Source organism: Choristoneura fumiferana, chromosome 24 (genome assembly GCF_025370935.1).
Source record: "Choristoneura fumiferana chromosome 24, NRCan_CFum_1, whole genome shotgun sequence".
Taxonomy (NCBI): domain Eukaryota; kingdom Metazoa; phylum Arthropoda; class Insecta; order Lepidoptera; family Tortricidae; genus Choristoneura; species Choristoneura fumiferana.
Window position 1 is genome coordinate 4,662,281 of NC_133495.1, and position 17,856 is coordinate 4,680,136.

A 17,856-nucleotide genomic window follows, 5' to 3' on the forward strand; every position below is an offset into this window, starting at 1 on the left:
TGTCATAATTCGAAGCATGGATATGAAACAGCAATGGATCGATCGGCAATATAAGAAAGAGCGATATAGACTAGTTTAATTTCTTGAAATGAAGGAATAGTTTTTTTTTGACACACCGGCAGTTATATTTTTTGGTCTCGTCTCTCTTCAGGGCCGATCTAATACGTATATTATATCTATGATTGAAAATAATTCATTAGGTACTAATATAACTATGTACGCAACCCATCGGCAGCGAGTTGGGGCAATCGAATCAAATATATTTTAGGATAGTTTTTATTTCAATTGTACCATTATTAAATATCTATTTCATTTGTAATTATAAACACTTTCGAATAAATTTAGTCGTGTACTATATGTATATTACGTTATATTGAGCTAAATATATTGGCGTCATACCTATTTTTTCCTAATTGTAAGACGTTTTTCTATAGTTAATATAAAAAGGTGTTTAAGTTTTGAAATAACTATTTCTCGTCAAGTAAAGATTCAGTCACAGGCAACATGGGATGAAGCTATCCAGCAGTATTAAGGAATAACGTCAGATAAAAATAAATAAAAAATAAAATAAAATTGATTGGAAACAGTGACATTACAGATTACATAAAGTTAAGTTTTGCACAGGAACAGTTTCCCCGTACTTGTTTTTGCAGATAGAGGTTACCCGTGTCACCTACACTAGGCTAGGCCTGTCCCGTAGGATGACACCTTTACAATGATTACAATGATGATTCATATCATCTCGTTCGGTGTGTTTTTAATCCCGCAAATATCATACTTAGGTCAGAGTAAAAACCGGTGCATCAAGTACTTCCTTAAAAAACTTAAGATTTACTATCGCTTCTTGCCTTTACGTCTTCCTTAATAGTTGCCATTCAGCTACTGTCATTTACATACACCTGACTCATTCTTATCGGTATAGTAAATCGTATAAAAAAGTTTCGCAATGCACTTTCCTACTCCATTCAGTATCACGCTCTCCGCTGTTGTGGACGTATTTAAGACAGCATTATATCTAATGTTTATTATTGTTTTTATACAAATCTAAACAAAATAACGTATTTTTTTATGATCTTGGTCGCGCAGTGTAGGTAGTATTTTGTTTCTTTGGTCCAACTTCAGTTCATATTCTACAGTTTAGTTACTTTTGTAATCTCGAAGTGACCTTTAACATAATATTTCTGATAATTATCAACAGGTTAAATAACAATCTTTTAGTCGATATAGTCAAGTGTGTTTGCAAATGTGAATTAGTGATCAGTGCTTAAAAATGGTCATGGAACCGGCTATGAACGGGGGGCGATTTTGGCCTCTTTCGCCTCGACTCTGGAGACGAAGTACAGAGTGTTCCAAGGTCGTCTTCGAGCCAAGAAGACCTCCGACATACATTAGGAAAAACGACCGAATAGACCTCACCCCGGACTTACTCCGTTCAAGAAACATAAAAGACAGACTTGAACATTTGAACTTGGAAGAAATTGAATATGGGGAAGAAAAAAGGTGGAGTGTATCGAAGCCACCTCTGAAGGAAAAGCGGGAAGAAATAAAAGAGGTGAAGTTGCGAGTGAAGAAACTGCGGCAGCCACGACCGAACAGCTTACAACTGTTGCTGTGTCCGTCTAGTTCTGGACACTATAGTAGCAATACTTGGAGATACACCAGAGTGAGGTCCAGAAGGTTCGTATTTTTTTAAACCTATCCTTGTATGTTGCATCAAATGATTCAAAAGAGTATTGACACGATGCAGTTCTTTTATCACTGAACTGCTGGATTATCCTTGCTCCTACACTCACCTTTTTGCATAAGCATTAACAAGGCTTAGTAGTTAATATAGCCTCTCTAATCTAACACTTTTAAACGAGAATTCCTTTATATTTATTTATTTCGGGGATCTTGGAAACGGCTTTAAAGGATTTCTTGCGAAGTGGGGGTTTTCGGGGGCGAACAATTAATTTATAGTCTTATCAAGTCTAAGGCTGGGTTTCCACAAGATATGTACGAGAATGTGTTGCGTGTAATGTGTATTTCTTAGAATAGAAACGCTTCATTTACCTAGCCAAGCTTCGCTCAGCTGTTTCCACCAGAGATGTGCTGTGCGAGGCTAGGTAAATGAAGCGTTTCTATTGATTCATGAAAAACACATTCCTCGCAATACATCCTCACACATCTCTGGTGGAAGCGGAACTTTATCCTTGGTTCTCGAGCTTTAGCCCGTGCGTAATTTTAAACAATAACCTCCTCCTTTTTAGACGTCTGTTAATTTTGTAAATAATAGCTTTCTCGTTGAATGTATGAGTACTTGCATTTTCAACCAACCTACATTTATGTGGGTCAATCCGACCATTGGAAGTGCGTCAAATTCGACTTGAAGGATTTGAACTGAACACTTAAATACAACTTAACTAAACAGTTAAATAAAAGCTTGTAAAAGTGCAATTCCGAGTCCTCAAGCAACTTTAATTGCGTCATGCCATAAATTGCTACTTTATAATTACGAACTAAATTATTGCTGTTATTGGCAATTGCTTTCGAAAACGCATTCCAATCGTAATCCATTACAAGATCGCATTGCATTATTAATCCGTTTTTATAATTATGTCAATGGTAATTATGTATTTTCGTAATGAGAGCGTATTGATTTTTAATAGATCGCTGATCGGATTTTCTCTATTTTGGTCATCGAGGAATACAGTATTTCACTATTTTTTATGTTTTATAAATTAAAACTTCACAATGCCCGTTATCGAATTTTATAATAATATTTAATATAAGACATGGCAAATTCAAGAGTTGATAATAAGGATTTAATATACAAAATAATCCAATTAAAATATTAGTTTTTTTTGCTGACCATAGGATTTATTACTGACTATACTTTGTTGTCCATACTAAAAGTGAGTGCCATTTTTTTGACAAGCTTTTAAAGAACTTCCTTTTGTAGGTAATCGACGATTTATCATTTGAAGACTGACTTACTTAGATACATACCTACAAAAGGAAGTTAATCAAAAGCTGGTCAATGAAAATGCGTCACTTAGTCGTCTGTGACTGTTTTACATTTCACTTTTTTTTAAACTACCAGGGCTTTCGGAAAGACCATATCACTATATCAATGTCAAGAATAATGCGACGCAAGAACCTTGGCAGAAAGCTACAGAAAGTATTTTTTTCACAATAAACTAAAATAAATAATTACACATTTATTTATTACATTATTATTTTGTACTCTTTTTGTTTTGTTGTTTTCTTTTTGTATTATTTTGTGTTTTATGTACAATAAAGTATTTACATACATACATACATAAATAATTACAAACAAAATGCATATAAATTACAGTATACCTACATAGAATTAATGAGAAAAATACTTACATAAAAAATACAGGGATGTATGAGGTCCCTTAGTTGGGAATTAAAACTAAAAATTTTAATTATATTTGAGACAGACACACTTTGTTATTTTATCAACACTACATTTAAGTAAATAACCTTAAACATATGGAATTATATTTAGGTACTTTCAGTGGCAGTGTGAATGATTCCACCGTCAAAAATTTTAAAATTAAAATTTATTGGAGATTCTTTATATCCCACGAATTTTCGGTGCACAACTTACACAAACATAAATAAGTCACTTAATTTTTTGTCAACTGATAATATTCTCATTAACTTTCCCTTATTGTGCAACGTGTGTGGGCGATGGTGGGCGACACTGACAGTTTCTGCCGCCGCTTGCTTATCCGACGAAATGAGCTTTATGCGGTCCCTTGACACGAATTTTGATGTTGAGAATCTCCGGCGATGTTGTTTTGTATGGAATGCTGTTGCTGCAGATAAGGGCTGTTACATACTGACTGCATTCTAACTGCAACGTAACTGCCAGCTGCCGACCTATATATTTTCCAGGTTCTTTAATTTTTCGCCGTTCATTTTCTTCCCAAGCTATACAATTCATATGGTCGCACGGGTTTTTTTAAACTAAGTACTTCAGGCTTGTTTTTAAACTAACCTAGTCTAACCTCTATAGGTTCTACCATAGTCCTGAAATGGTTCCTGAATAGTTATAAGTTTCAGAATAACCTAACCAACAAAAAGTGGGAAAACGACTATGTCACTTCAAAGTTCAATATCTCAAAAACGGCTGAACCGATTTTGATAAAACATGTCTAAGAACCATCGCTAGAAAACCTGCTTCCGAATAAAAAAACCGCATTCAAATCGGTCCAACCGTTTAAGAGCTACGGTGCCACAGACAGACACACATACACACATTGCGGTCAAACTTATAACACCCCTCTTTTTGCGTCGGGGGTTAAAAATAATCGTTCTTCTATTTGAAACAGTTGGGAAATTAATGATTTGGAAAAAAAATCGGCGAAACGCCAGGATCCATTTTCCAGGTAAACGGCACGCTAGCTAGCTGCATTTTTGCTAGCTTTTGATAGCTAGTTTTAAATATGTTGCAGTTACGTTGTTGTTGGAATGCAGTCTGTCAATAAACAACTCACTCAAGATAAGAGCCTTAAGGGACTCCGAAAGTCCAATATACAGCGTAAATTTTTTAACTTGATGCGAAATTGGTGTTTATGGCTTAGTTAATTGCTGCATTAAGCAAGCATCCTTATTTACTCTTTATCAATCATACTATTTAATTATTTTTTTTAGTTTATAATTATATTATAAGTCAATGTAGGTATGTATGAATCGATTAATCATATTTTCATATTACGAGAAGGGAAGTGGAGCCAGAAGTGGATTTCAACTAATGCGATTATTCGTTACACATCACGCTCTGCTTCAGTAAAAGCGCACCGTAACTTTCAAAAACTTGTCTTGTCATATAAATAAACCTTAGATATGTAAATGAGTTGAGCAATTGTTATGAGGCCTTGTTTTGGGGTGCGTAGGCGCACATCGAAGGCTGACATACTGTTTGACACCTGCTAACGGGCTATAATTAGTTAATTGGTGTGCTTATTACTTGTATTTGCATACTTCTGTCATTTATTATTACCTATGCGAAATTATTCTTGTATGCGAAGTAATTATTCTGCTGAAAAAGTTTATGCGATACAGGTTATGCGAAGTGAGTTTCGGGCAAACAAGATTATGCTAGAAGTGGTGTACCTACCCGAAAAAATATTAGTATTAGTACCTATTTTTCAGTAACTTTAGATGATGTCACAGTTTGCAATCGCCAATATTAAATCTATGGCAAATCGTGAGTAGATGGGTGCTGTCAACAACCTAATTGTAATTAGAACTCAGTATGCTGATGGTCTTCGTTATTAAACCCGACCGTTATGTATGATTTATGATCGTGAATCATTCATTGACTTCGGACTGATGGACGATAGTGAATGATCTAACATGGGTCATCTAGGGACAATAGCATGTGACAATTTTTAAAGTTGTGTGTTAATTAGCTGTTGCTCGCAACAAATCGGTTTATTTGTTTTTGAGTTAATCCATTACTATTACTAATAAACATAATCAAATATTTTCTCTTTTTAATATTGGTTTCGATTTACGCTGTTTTTTTAACAAGCTTTTATTAAACCTGCGACGTTTGTGCAAACCATATTTCTATCACTTCGCGGTACCCGATTGAGGTGAAGTATAATCTGGTAGTGAAATTTTGGTCCAACCAGGATCGTCATGCAGCAGGACGGAACTCCTAAACCGTTAATGGATCCATTTGAAACTTGTCACGGATATGTTGTTTGGATCACAATGCGAAAACATTTATCAAAAAGTAGGTACAGTCAGACAAAAGGTAGTATTTTTTTTTATTGCCAGTAGTTATCATTACTGGAAAGAACAATGCTACCGGGACGCAGACGAATTCGCATACAAATGTTTGTTACGTATTAAATGAAATTTAGAAGCATTGCCATAAGTATTTTGAATGTTAAGTATCTTTTTGCACTTTTCTTCTGTTATTTGTAGAACGCAGTCGTTTGTTACAGTTATTATATTTTACCCTGGATTAATGTATTTTTTTGTCTTCAAATATTACTTATTATAGTTAAATAACTTCCCTGAGTACGGTTTCAGAAGTATGAGTATTTACACTCAGATTAGTGTTTCAAACGGCTCTAGAGTTCGTCGAATGTGGGTAAAAGCCCGTAAAATACGTTTACTGCAGATTTACTGGCCGTAATATTTACGTCGTCGTGATCACGTTTATGGGACACATGTTAGTGTACTAATGCGTATTTTTGATAATTAATTACATATACAGCACGCACGTGCGTATTTTCTCCCGTTGCTATACCCTGGGTATCCTTCACCTGGCATAATCTTGATTGTCCGAAACTCACTTAGCATAACGCGTATCACATTTTTTTGTATGTACTTGGCATTAGAGTCATAACAAAAACATATCAATATTTTCCGAAGAAGTCCCACACAAAAATAAATTGCTAACTGAAAAATAGGTTAGTTTACGTTATATATAGGACAGTGACCTCACGATGAAACGAGCTGGTCTGGCGACCCTTACTCACAAACTTATACAACACGCGATGTTAGACCAAACAAAATTATGCGATTTCAATTTCATACACATGAGGTTATAAGATGTGTCATGTGAGTTTTGGCGATACGAGTTATACCAAACGATACAATTCGATACGAGATTATGTAAAAAAAATATTACCACATTACCCCGTGGGATGGGAATGTACCTAATTGGTTTTACTGCATTGACATTGACATATTCTTCGATTTTAGTAACACAAATGCGGCGTTTGAAATGCTACCAGCAAAAATTGTTATCACTATAATAGGGTTGTTTATATTCATCATCACGGACATCGATTCGTGGGCTGAATATTCATATCCCGGCTGCGATACGCCGTCGGTCCGTCCGTTTTCATTACTACTGTCTGGTCTGGGCATTTCGACGCTGTGTCAACTTCATTTCAGATAAGATTTGTTTAATTCGACACGAGCAAGCTACTATTGTAACTAAGCCATCGACATTAGAATTACTTCAGCAGCAAACGTTTAACCTTTAGTGCAAGTTAGATAGGTACAAGCAAGTTCGCATAATTCTAGCAGCGACTATTGTCCCTCATGCTTTGATCTGTCAAGTTCGCTAACACAAACGGTAACAAATCAGCAAAAAAGCTCGCCGAAAAGTATTCATTCTCTTTGGTGGACGTACTATGTTGCGATATCGAGGTCTCCATCCGACAACATTTCGGCCACAACGGCCATCCGTTTTCCGTGCTATATGCCCTACACATTGCCACTTCAACGAGCTAATTCGCTTGACTATGTCGGTGACCCTCGTGCGGGCTCACGGGGGACGAAGGCCGCTTCCAATCGAAGCAACTGGAGTCCCATATCGGACAGTGCAAGTGCTACGGGTGATATGATAATGATGATGAAGAGTGTTTCCCAACAAAGCACCAAAATTTTACGAGTACAGTGGTGTTTTTTTTATTCCGGATCCATTTTGTGCCAACTTATATACCTAGATAATAATATTGTGACACCAAATGCTACTCAAACCTTGTAGCGAATGTTCGTCACGACATTCAGTAAATACCAAGCATTACTTGTCGAGTGGCTAATGTCATCTTTTGATAATCTACGCAAATGTCAAGGTTAAAGAAAGTCCCCGTGGTATTAAATTGCGGAATGAATCTAATAAGCAGCTAGTGTTGCAATTTGTCGCCAATTCGGGCACTTGAAGGACAAGGTCCTTATAGTAGATGAACGAAAGAATCACAACACAAATGAACATAAGCCCAAGAAAAAAAAATACCTCCCACCACGACGACCAGACGACCAGATGGCCTAGTGGTTAGGGAACCTGACTACGAAGCTTGAGGTCCCGGGTTCGATTCCCGTGTCGGGGCAGATATATTCGTATGAAAAATACGAATGTTTGTTATCGGGTCTTGGGTGTTTAATATGTATTTAAGTATGCATCTATCTATATAATTATATTTATCCGTTACTTAGTACCCATAACACAAGCTTTGCTAAGCTTACTTTGTGACTATTTCAATTGGTGTCAATATTCCCGTGATTTTTTTTTATTTTATTTATTTATGTAGATTGCAAGTGGGATCAAAAAGAAAAGAGTGGATTAATATGAAAAATAATTAAAAATAACATGCAAAATACCAAGTTTATTACCAATAAAACTGACCAAGCGCAGTGTAGGGTTCCGTACTAATATTTTGCATATCTTACTAATCTTACAGCCCCTTAGAGTTATGAAATTTGACACCTGATCTGGAATAACATATAGGATAGGCTACTTTTTTAGACAACGTCAGTTAAAATTTGACTACATTAGGCTACTCAAGCTGTGAAAAATGGCGATATCAGGTTCCGAGTCGTTGGCAACACTGCTAGTAGTTGTCGCCTGCAACAGCAAGCAACAACCTTTAATTCACGCCATAGCTATAGGGTAGCCAGTGGTCATTAGGTATTGCCTCTTAATAATAAATAAATAAATAACATTTTCTTTTGTAATCCTAAACAAACCTATGAAAGTCAGATCGAACGGATCACGCGGGTACCTGAATATTGAAAATTAAAATATCAATAGTTAAAATGTCAACGGTCAAAATATCGAACCTAACTTCACCTAACCTACTTTCGATATTTTGACCGTCGACTTTTTAACATTACATAATATTAATTTTCGATATTCAGATACGTGCCCGGCTATATAGTGTACATGAGTAAAGCATAGACCTAACCTAATTTTATAGGTACTCGTACATGCCAATGTGAGTATATTTGTGTGCGTTTTCACGCGTAAGCCGTTGAACCGATTTAGGTTTAGTATGGAGATACTATTTCCAGGAAGGACATAGGATACTTTTTATCCCGGAATATTGCATAGTTCCTGTGGCATTGCGATGACCGAATTCCTCGTAGGTATACGAAATTGCGGGTAATAGCAAGAAATACGTGTTGGTTCCATTCGTAGTCTCATCGTGGTCTCATAATATAATAGGTATTAATGATGATAAATATTACGAACACAATGACGATAACATTCTCGCTAATCCGTCTCAATCTGACTTATTGGTTTCGCAACAAAAGTTGACTGACTCTATTATCACTACATATTGCATACAAAAGTTCGATAACTTCGTTCTGTAAGTTGCAAACTTGTGTAACTCTCGTGATTCACTAGCTTACTTGTTTTAACTTGTTCAGTTTGAAACTATGTACACCCACGCTTACTTAGTCAGTGTGTATGAGGTCTAAAACTTATGATAATTTACTGTGACGCGTTGAGTATATGCGCTGCCGGTCAAAACAGATTACCATTCTAAACGAAAAGTGGCATGGGAGCTAATAACACTCTAAAACACATTTTGTAAATTTTATGATTGTTTACCTATATATACTTACGTAGAGTCCTTTACAAGCTTCTATATACCTTCAAATATATGCTTTGGAATTTTGTCCTGGAAATTAGCAAACCATTTTATCTTTAGCCTGCCCAGTGGTTCGTGGTTCGATTAAGGAAAAACATCATCAGGAAACTGGACACACCTGCGAAGAGATTCAATGGCTCGGAACTTTCCAATCCACACAGGGCCCGCGTGTAACTACGGTCCAAGCCCTCTCATTCTGAGGCGACGCCTGTGTCCTGCGGTGAGACGTATACAGGCCGAAATTAGGATGATGACTGGCAAAAATGTTCTGAATTCATTTCAGATCTTGTACAAAGTTGCCAACCCCATTGCATATCTCGCATTGCAATTGCAACGTGCATACATGCGCAGCGTACCAATCGATGCGTACACCCTGTGGGGGGAGGGGTGCCGGACACCGGACGTTCAGTAAGCCGTGTACTGATAATTACTACCCGGCCCGCCGGATGAATATTGGATCCGGTTTAATGGGTTGCGGTTATAGGAATACGACCAAGAAATTGCCGATGAGCTGATGATAAATGATTCGCTGAAAGATTCTGTTAAGTCATAATATATGTATATGTATGAGACGACACTATAAGATTTTAATTATTTTTTTCTGTTAGCAAACTAGCAAAAGTTAATTACGACGTATTTTAATAAATAATAACTCAATGCGTGCATTTTGTTATCTATCGTTAACTGAGCCGGAATTGCTTAATTTGTATTAGTTCAGTTCAACACTCCGTACTTAAGTAAAGATAATACACATGTAAAATGATGACCACCTTTTCCACCCTTCATTTTATTCACAGAAACATCAACAACATGTGAACAAACAAAAGCTCCCTCTTATGTGCTTAAAACTAAGTGCATCACAACATTGGCTTACGTTGCAGTTACGAGTAACAAGTAAACTTGTATACTTCAGGGATGAAACGGTGTCATGTTTGGCAAGAGGATGAAAGGACTTGGCCCCGTTTTACAATTAAGTTTTCGTAACTTCTGTATATTGAAAGCGCTTTTGCATAGCTGGGGTATAAGCTCTATTATAGCAATGTAAAATAATTATTTAGCTTCCATTATTTACCTACTTTAAGGTCTTTAAGCCGAGGGAGGCATTCGATTTTTTAACAACTCCTTGTTCAATATTATGATTGAGGTAGGTAAATTTATGTGAAGGCAATTGTGATATGATAGTTTTTATTTAGTTTCACCTGTCCCGTTGTCTGTCTGTAGTGGTTCTTGCATGTTAAATTCGACCAACTGCCAGTAGTCGGATTGACTTGAAAGGCATACTTATATAAATTGCGTGACAATTCAATAATCTGGTAGTGACATCCTGGTAGTCCGTCCGGGATCGTCTCCACAGGACGGAACTCTTCAACGGTTAATGGCATCGACTTGAAATTTGGTATGCAAATGTAAACTACATACGATGCAAGTAAAGTTGTCAAAAAGTACAGTCAGGTAAAAAGCTTGTATTCAAAATGAAATTTTCACCAAAAACTTATTATATTGGTAAACACGCTTAGTGATTTTTTACCGACTTCAAAAAAAAGGAGGAGGTTAGGTATCTATTATACGAGGTTATATATATTTTTGCTATAAGTACTCATGATTGATGTCACTGTCGTTTAACTGCTGTTTCTTATTTTTGACTGGTAACATAATTAATGGTACATTGTCAGTACCACCTGATACTTTTCAGAAAACTTCTATGCAATCATTACACACTGAATTAAATTGGCCATCTCTCCTTTTTCCACGGGAAAGATGGCCATACGTAGAATAAAAAAAAATTATAACAAAAAATTGAACCGATTACAAAAAACCATGAAAATAATTTTCTACCAGTCTGAAGTCGGTGCCTCAGCTCGAGCTAGCAGGAGTGGACCTACGAGTATAGTCATCTGCCTCACCTACGCACTATTATGTTGGGCTTCAATCACTCCTGCTGGCTCGTGCTGAGGCACCGACCGACTTCAGACTGGTAAATTATTTTCATGGTTTTTTGTAGTCGGTTCAATTTTTTGTTATAAATTTTTTTCTCGATAGGTTTGAGCTGCACAGTAGCATCCAAAATTATTATTTTTATACTTATGAGCAAGTTTTGAGCCCTATGCTGCATACGATTTTACTGAGCGAATTGTATAGCCAGAGCTACTGTTGGAACATTTCCGGGGCCTGTTTTTAACACATTCAGTGCCAAGAACCAGCTAGGCGCTTTCTCTGTTCGTAGGCAGTTTTCGCTACAAAGCGGAAAAACGCTGTTACGCGCTAGGAGCGTTTATACCCTACCATACCCTATTCACGTGAAACATTCACATTTTTGTTTTCTAATGAACATTACTGGATGGATTGTACAGTCGCCAGCAGAAGTAGATGAGCGATTACGGTGCTCAAAATGAACTACACGCGACTTTACTGCCATGGTAATAAGAGTACAACAACCACTCATCCACTTCTGCTATCCTATTTCTACTTTTCTGCTGTATTATCCTATTTCTACTTTCATCACACACGAAGAAATAAATTATAGTAAGCGACTGTTGTACATTTCCTGAGTTGTATAGGGTTGATCCCGTTAACAGCCTACTCAATCACCTGTACATTATAGCTTTTCCGGCTCAAGGGCTCCGCACCCATTGCCATGCTATTTTTTAATCAGTCAGTAACGGCTTTTTGACGGGATGTCGCCACAATAAGTTCATACCTATTTTTCGGACAAAGACGACAACGTGGTACGCCTGCGACTGTGTCTGATTGGTTTTGTGGGCGAAGGTTTTGCTTCGTCGGTCATTGCGTCCTGTCAACCGCCTTAACCGTTTGGTTCCGTGCTTTGTGTAGGAATCCCAGCAATTATAAGGAAAATGATGTCCCAATGGTTGGCATCTTTAATCTTACGTCATTAGCAATAGAAATGACAGCAGGGTGTCGTCTATTGGGGCATTAGCGTGTCGAGCACTCGATAATTCAAAAAGTGAATTGTCGAATTATCGCTTTTGAAAGTAGTGGATGTCAACTCAACCCTTAGAGACGCATGACAGTTCTTAAAGTAATTTTTTTGGTGTTTTAAAAATTCCTCTAACTGCCAATTCCTCTCTCCATAACTTCGAGAATATACAAGATCATTATCCGTTGCTTAGTAAGTAACCATAACATAAGCTTTGCTTAACTTTGGGACTAGGTAATTTATTGATAAAACAGGGAGGATGGGCTGATCCACCCAATCAATCCACCCGTTCAATCTCAGAAAAAACTTATTAATAGCAAAATATTAGACATTGATGCAGCGTCAACGTTTAAAAATATTCAATCGCATTGAACGCACATTGCTGTAGAGTAGACATACTCGTAGGAGGTCTACAAAACCGGCCAAGAGCGTATCGGACAGGCCCAAAATAGGGTTCCGTAGCCATTACGAAAAAATTAAGTAATATTTTTCTAAGAATTTCGTATTTTATACGGAATCTTCCATAGTTTAGGTATATTTTATACCTTAGGCTGCTATGTACTCTTAAACTACCTACTAATAATTCGCTAGCAAACTTAACCGTTATAGTTTTCCTTGCAAGTTTGATATACTTACTATCATCCTGTTTTTTTTTTAAATTTTCCACCCACCGGTTTAGATTTTAAAGGGGGGGGGGATGCTCGAGTTGAATATTTCGCAAACAAATCGCTGAATCGAAAAACCGTCTTAGCAAACCCCTATTTAAAATACCTACCTGGGAGGTACGCTAAAAAAAATTTTTTTTTTAGTTTCATTATTGTACCATTTTGTCGGCACAGTTTACATATATATCCGTGCAAAATTACAGCTTTCTAGCATTGATAGTCCCTGAGCAAAGCCGCGGACGGACGGACAGACAGACAGACATGGCGAAACTATAAGGGTTCCGTTTTTGCCATTTTGGCTCCGGAACCCTAAAATAGAACAGATATGTGTGTTCAAATATGTACAGATCTAGTAAATTATGTTTATCCATCGTATTTTGTCGGTTAAGTTCGTAATAACGTTGCTTACTCAATTACAAGAGAATTACTTCAAGTACAATAGTTTTCCGATAAAATACGAAAGCGATAGCAAAACAGAATTCACTAAATACGTCTTTACTTAATACTGGCACCAGCATTTGTCTCCTACTTGGTACTTGGATTGCTAAACATTTATGAAGGTAGTCGACGTATTATGAACGGTCAGTTCGCGTCCCAGATTTATGTACGTCCTCGCTGCGGGCGCGGGCGTGAAGGAAATCCATTGTTGTCGATGCTAATACGGTTTGGCGGCAATGCTTGACTTGAGTTTTAGAAGTGTGCTAAATTAAATGTTATTAAGTGTAGATATGTCAACGTTCAGTCGGTTCGGAGTGGTTGTAGAACTATACTGAGCGGAAAAAAATCTGGCCCTCAAACGTATGCAATAATAGGTAATTTTGTACGTAGAGTGGGCGCTGAGTATATGTATGTTTACGTAGAAATATAGTGCGTAAACAATATACAAATAGTTACGTCTACTTCGGACCATATTTTCACGGAAGTGAGTCGGTCGTAGTGCGAAAACGCTCTGACTACTATTCCGAATTGTTTTTTTTTTGACATAGGTAGATAATTAAATAAACCAGCACCACCTGACAAGAAAGTGTGTATATGTATATCTGACACGACTCTATTTCTTGGTGGTAAGACGTGTTGGATATTTTTACACGCTCGGCCATTGCAGATATTAATGCAGGTGATTGTACTGTAACCAAACTGTAACATACTTGCTTGAAATATACAGTTATACATTTATCGGTAACATTCCGGTAAATGATTGCAAGTTGAAAAGTTTAGCGAGTGTTTACCGCTTAAAAAATACTTTCTGCCGGTACAGTCACCAGCATTGTGCAACTGTCCTTCGTTCATGGGGTTTGTTGTATTGTGTTCATTGTGTTTTCTATTTTACTAACAGTTTGTCTGTTTGTTGCAGCCATGAGCCGGAGTGCGGCGGGCGCGACGGCCCGCTAGCGCGCGGCATGCAGCCCGCGCCGCCCGGCGGCTCGCCCAAGCGGCAGCCGCCGCTGCCGCCGCACGGTACGTACCTAGGGGTTACTACGAAATTTGAAAATCGAAGTTCAGTCGTGCCGTCCCTCTCACTCTCGTATTAAATAACATAGGCGGGACGGCAAGATACGAAGCTCGAATTTTGCACTTCGTAACAGGGCCCGACGTCCAATGCTGCTACACAGCACCACTCTACTCCACCACCCACTCCGCCACTCGCAACGGACTTTCTTTTCACCCTTGCCACCTTTTAATTAAATAATTCTGAAACTATTACGGACAAATTACTGACAAATCATCCTAAGAATATAAATTCAAACCGTCTAGAAACCACTCCAAAAACGGCAACCTTATTGCCTACAAATTAAAACATTTCAATCAATTTGTCAGAACTAATAATGCCATTATGTCCATCGCCGCCTACCTGTAGGTAGATGTAAATTGCTGAGCTTTAAAAGCGTCCATTCACGTAAGTGTGCATCGAAGCCAGTCAGTAGGCCATTTACTATACTCCCACGATGTCTATACTGGGATCATTCATTCACTTACGTACATTCATAAGAGAGGCTAAATAGAGGTACAACTTGAAGTTGAATGAAATTGTTCTCTTGCCTTAGTAAAGTTGAGAGACAACTTTACGTTACGTTTGTTCAAAATACATTTGAAAGACGCACTCCGCAAACGATCATTGAGTTAAGCCCCATTTAGACCATTCAAGAACTTGCATACAAGTTGCATTCTTGCATTACATCGCAGACTATTGAGGTACAATGAATTCAGTTGTCAAACAAATACCGCAATGTAGTGAAACTTGCATGCAAGTTCTCGCATACTTAGTCTAAATGGGGCTTTAGTCATATTTTAAACAACGCGAACACGACCTGACGCAAACGAGATTACGTGTTAACACACTACCCTCCAATTGTTGGCCGCATTTGGGCAATAAACCTTAGTTGGCGAGGTCGTTGCCCCCGATTCCCTATTCCGAATCGTCCAATTACCCAGTCCTGTGGGACACGGTGACGTCATCTACCAATCAATAGGCAGTAACGAAGACGCAGACACCCGTAAATACAGAAAGGACACTGGGGGGTTAATACGAAATTCGAAAAACGAAGTTCGTATCGCACCGTCCCTCTCACTCTCATATTGATTATTATAAGCGTCAGCGGGACGGCAAGATACGAAGTTCCAATTTGTCACTGACGAAATTACCAAATCTTTGCAGTGAACATGCGAATGCATTTGTATTGTACAAAAGCATCCAAGTATATAGTCTAAGATCCGAACTTGCAAAGATCTTCACCGGTCTGATAATAGAATGAAATGTATTTTATAATAAATTTAGTAAGTATTTTAGAAAATATATTTAAAATGGATTTGCTAAAAAAATCCTGGACAGACTATTTTTAATTATTTAAAAAAAAATGATTTTTAATAAATTTTTGTTGCATCATCGAGATAACAAGACAATTTCACATTAACTTAAAAGTATAATACATATAGAATATGTAGACGTTGGGTTTGCTATTGTTTACCTTGACGAACTACTGGGTTGCCAGGTATAAACTTAACCAGTTATTATGTCGATGCCAGCTACTTTCATTTTGATTAGATAATAGAACAAATTGTATATCAACGTAAGCGCTGTTTTATTGTGAACACGTTGATATAGGGTTGTCTGCATTTAATTAAAAATCATTAAAAAAAAAATTGCCGGTCCAGGATTTTTTAGCAAAATCATTTCTAATATATTTTCTAAAATACTAAATTTATTATAAAAATACATTTCATTCTATTATCAGACCGGTGAAGATCTTCTCAAGTTCGGATCTTCTACTAATAAGCATGCAAGTATTTGTCATAGTATAGTGAAAATGCAGGTACCTACAGTCAACAAAAATACAGTCCGCGTAACTAAAACTTATTTTATTTAATTGATTGCTAACTTCATTTTCTATGACGTCCAATAGGAGTACTGATGATAAGATATTGTAAATTGAATTAGTGGAAGCGCCCGTCTGTTTTGTATTCTGTGGCGCAGTAGCTACGAGTAAAAGCCTCGTTTCTGTAATGAGAGCCTTTCCAAGCCCGCGGTAAGCAGACACCAATCAACAGTATTGCACTGATGAATTGACGATATAACCTAGCTTTTGGTTTGTGAGAGTGGTGTAGCAAATATTCATTTAATTAAGGTAGCATCGAGATTCCCCCATATGCACTCGTGGATATGGGGGAATGGGGATTGGAGGGAAGCGAGGCGGCTCGTGAGCCTCGAGATAGGTTGGACGGAACGCGCGCGTTTTTTAGGTATTGCTACTAAAACTTTCCGTGGGGTGTGCCCGGACAAGAATAGCTCCCCCCCCCCATTTCATCCCGTTTGTGTCGTAGAAGGCGACTAAGGGAAAAATCCAGAAGGCAGCTTCGTCTTCTACTTATACCATCAGCGTAACACTCACTGCGATCCCCAAGCCGCCTGCCAAGCGTAAACCGACCGACCGTGGCAACCGACCGTTCTAAGGGAGGCCTTTGTTCAATAGTGGATGAAAACTAAAACTTATGCAAAAGTTTCTAAATTGACGTTATGATGGTGATTCCAGGAACAGCGCCCGCAGACCAGTCCACGCTAAAGGTGCACCTGCCCAACGGTGGGTTCAACGTGGTCCGCGCGTCGGCTGATGAAGACGTCCGGTCGGTACTCCGGCTGCTGGCAGCGCGGCTGGCTGCCGGCGACCGCGTATATGCGTCATGCTTCGCGCTGAGGGCACGCCGGCTTACTACTGGGAAGGTGAGCTGAGTTTGTTGGTTATTTGACCGTGAGAGTTCTCATCATCACCATATCAGTCGTAGGACGTCCACTGTCGGACCCTTGTAATAAGTATAAGACTTATACCTCCAGTTGATTCAGTTGCAGATGCCAAATAAGTGTTATGCTTTTTTATTAGTACGCCAGGTCAATATTAAACACAAAATTATGTTATGCCAAGGCCAAGTCTGTTACGCGAATTCATATAAAAATTTCTAAAACTGTCGCAGAACTGGCTCTGTAACGTTTTGCGAAATGAGCACCCCTGCTAAACAACATGTGTTTCCAGATCCGCTGGATCCACCAGGACACGCCGGTGTCGGAGCTGCTGGCGTCGTGGCCGGCGAGCGAGTGGCGGCTGGAGCTGCGCGTGCGCTACCTGCCCGACAACCTGCGCGCGCTCTGCGACAAGGACCGGGTCACCTTCCACTACTACTACGACCAGGTCACTTGTAATACCTTCATTTATTGAATCAGGCGTTACTTTACGGAGGTCTGGAAATTTGGGCCCACAGGATAGGGATAAAATCTTGAAATTTCAACCGCTGGGTTTGGAGTCATGAAATTTTGTACAGTTGTTCTTAACACAACCTCAATGAAGAT

At 38.2% G+C, this 17,856-nt stretch overlaps 1 protein-coding gene across 11 annotated transcripts in view; it reads left to right on the forward strand.

Annotated features, from left to right (window-relative positions):
• The window catches only part of Fak (protein tyrosine kinase 2 Fak), a 149,729-nt gene that overhangs the window by 110,935 nt on the left and 20,938 nt on the right, over nt 1-17,856 (forward strand). For 6 of the 11 annotated variants that reach the window (XM_074106879.1, XM_074106880.1, XM_074106881.1 and 3 more), the window contains 3 exons: nt 14,374-14,477; nt 17,048-17,235; nt 17,543-17,698. In XM_074106879.1, the coding sequence (XP_073962980.1) occupies nt 14,374-14,477; nt 17,048-17,235; nt 17,543-17,698 (448 nt within the window). Of the gene's footprint in view, nt 1-1,198; nt 1,678-14,373; nt 14,478-17,047; nt 17,236-17,542; nt 17,699-17,856 lie in introns of all 11 variants that reach the window. The other 5 variants (XM_074106873.1, XM_074106874.1, XM_074106875.1 and 2 more) reach the window with 1 other exon arrangement.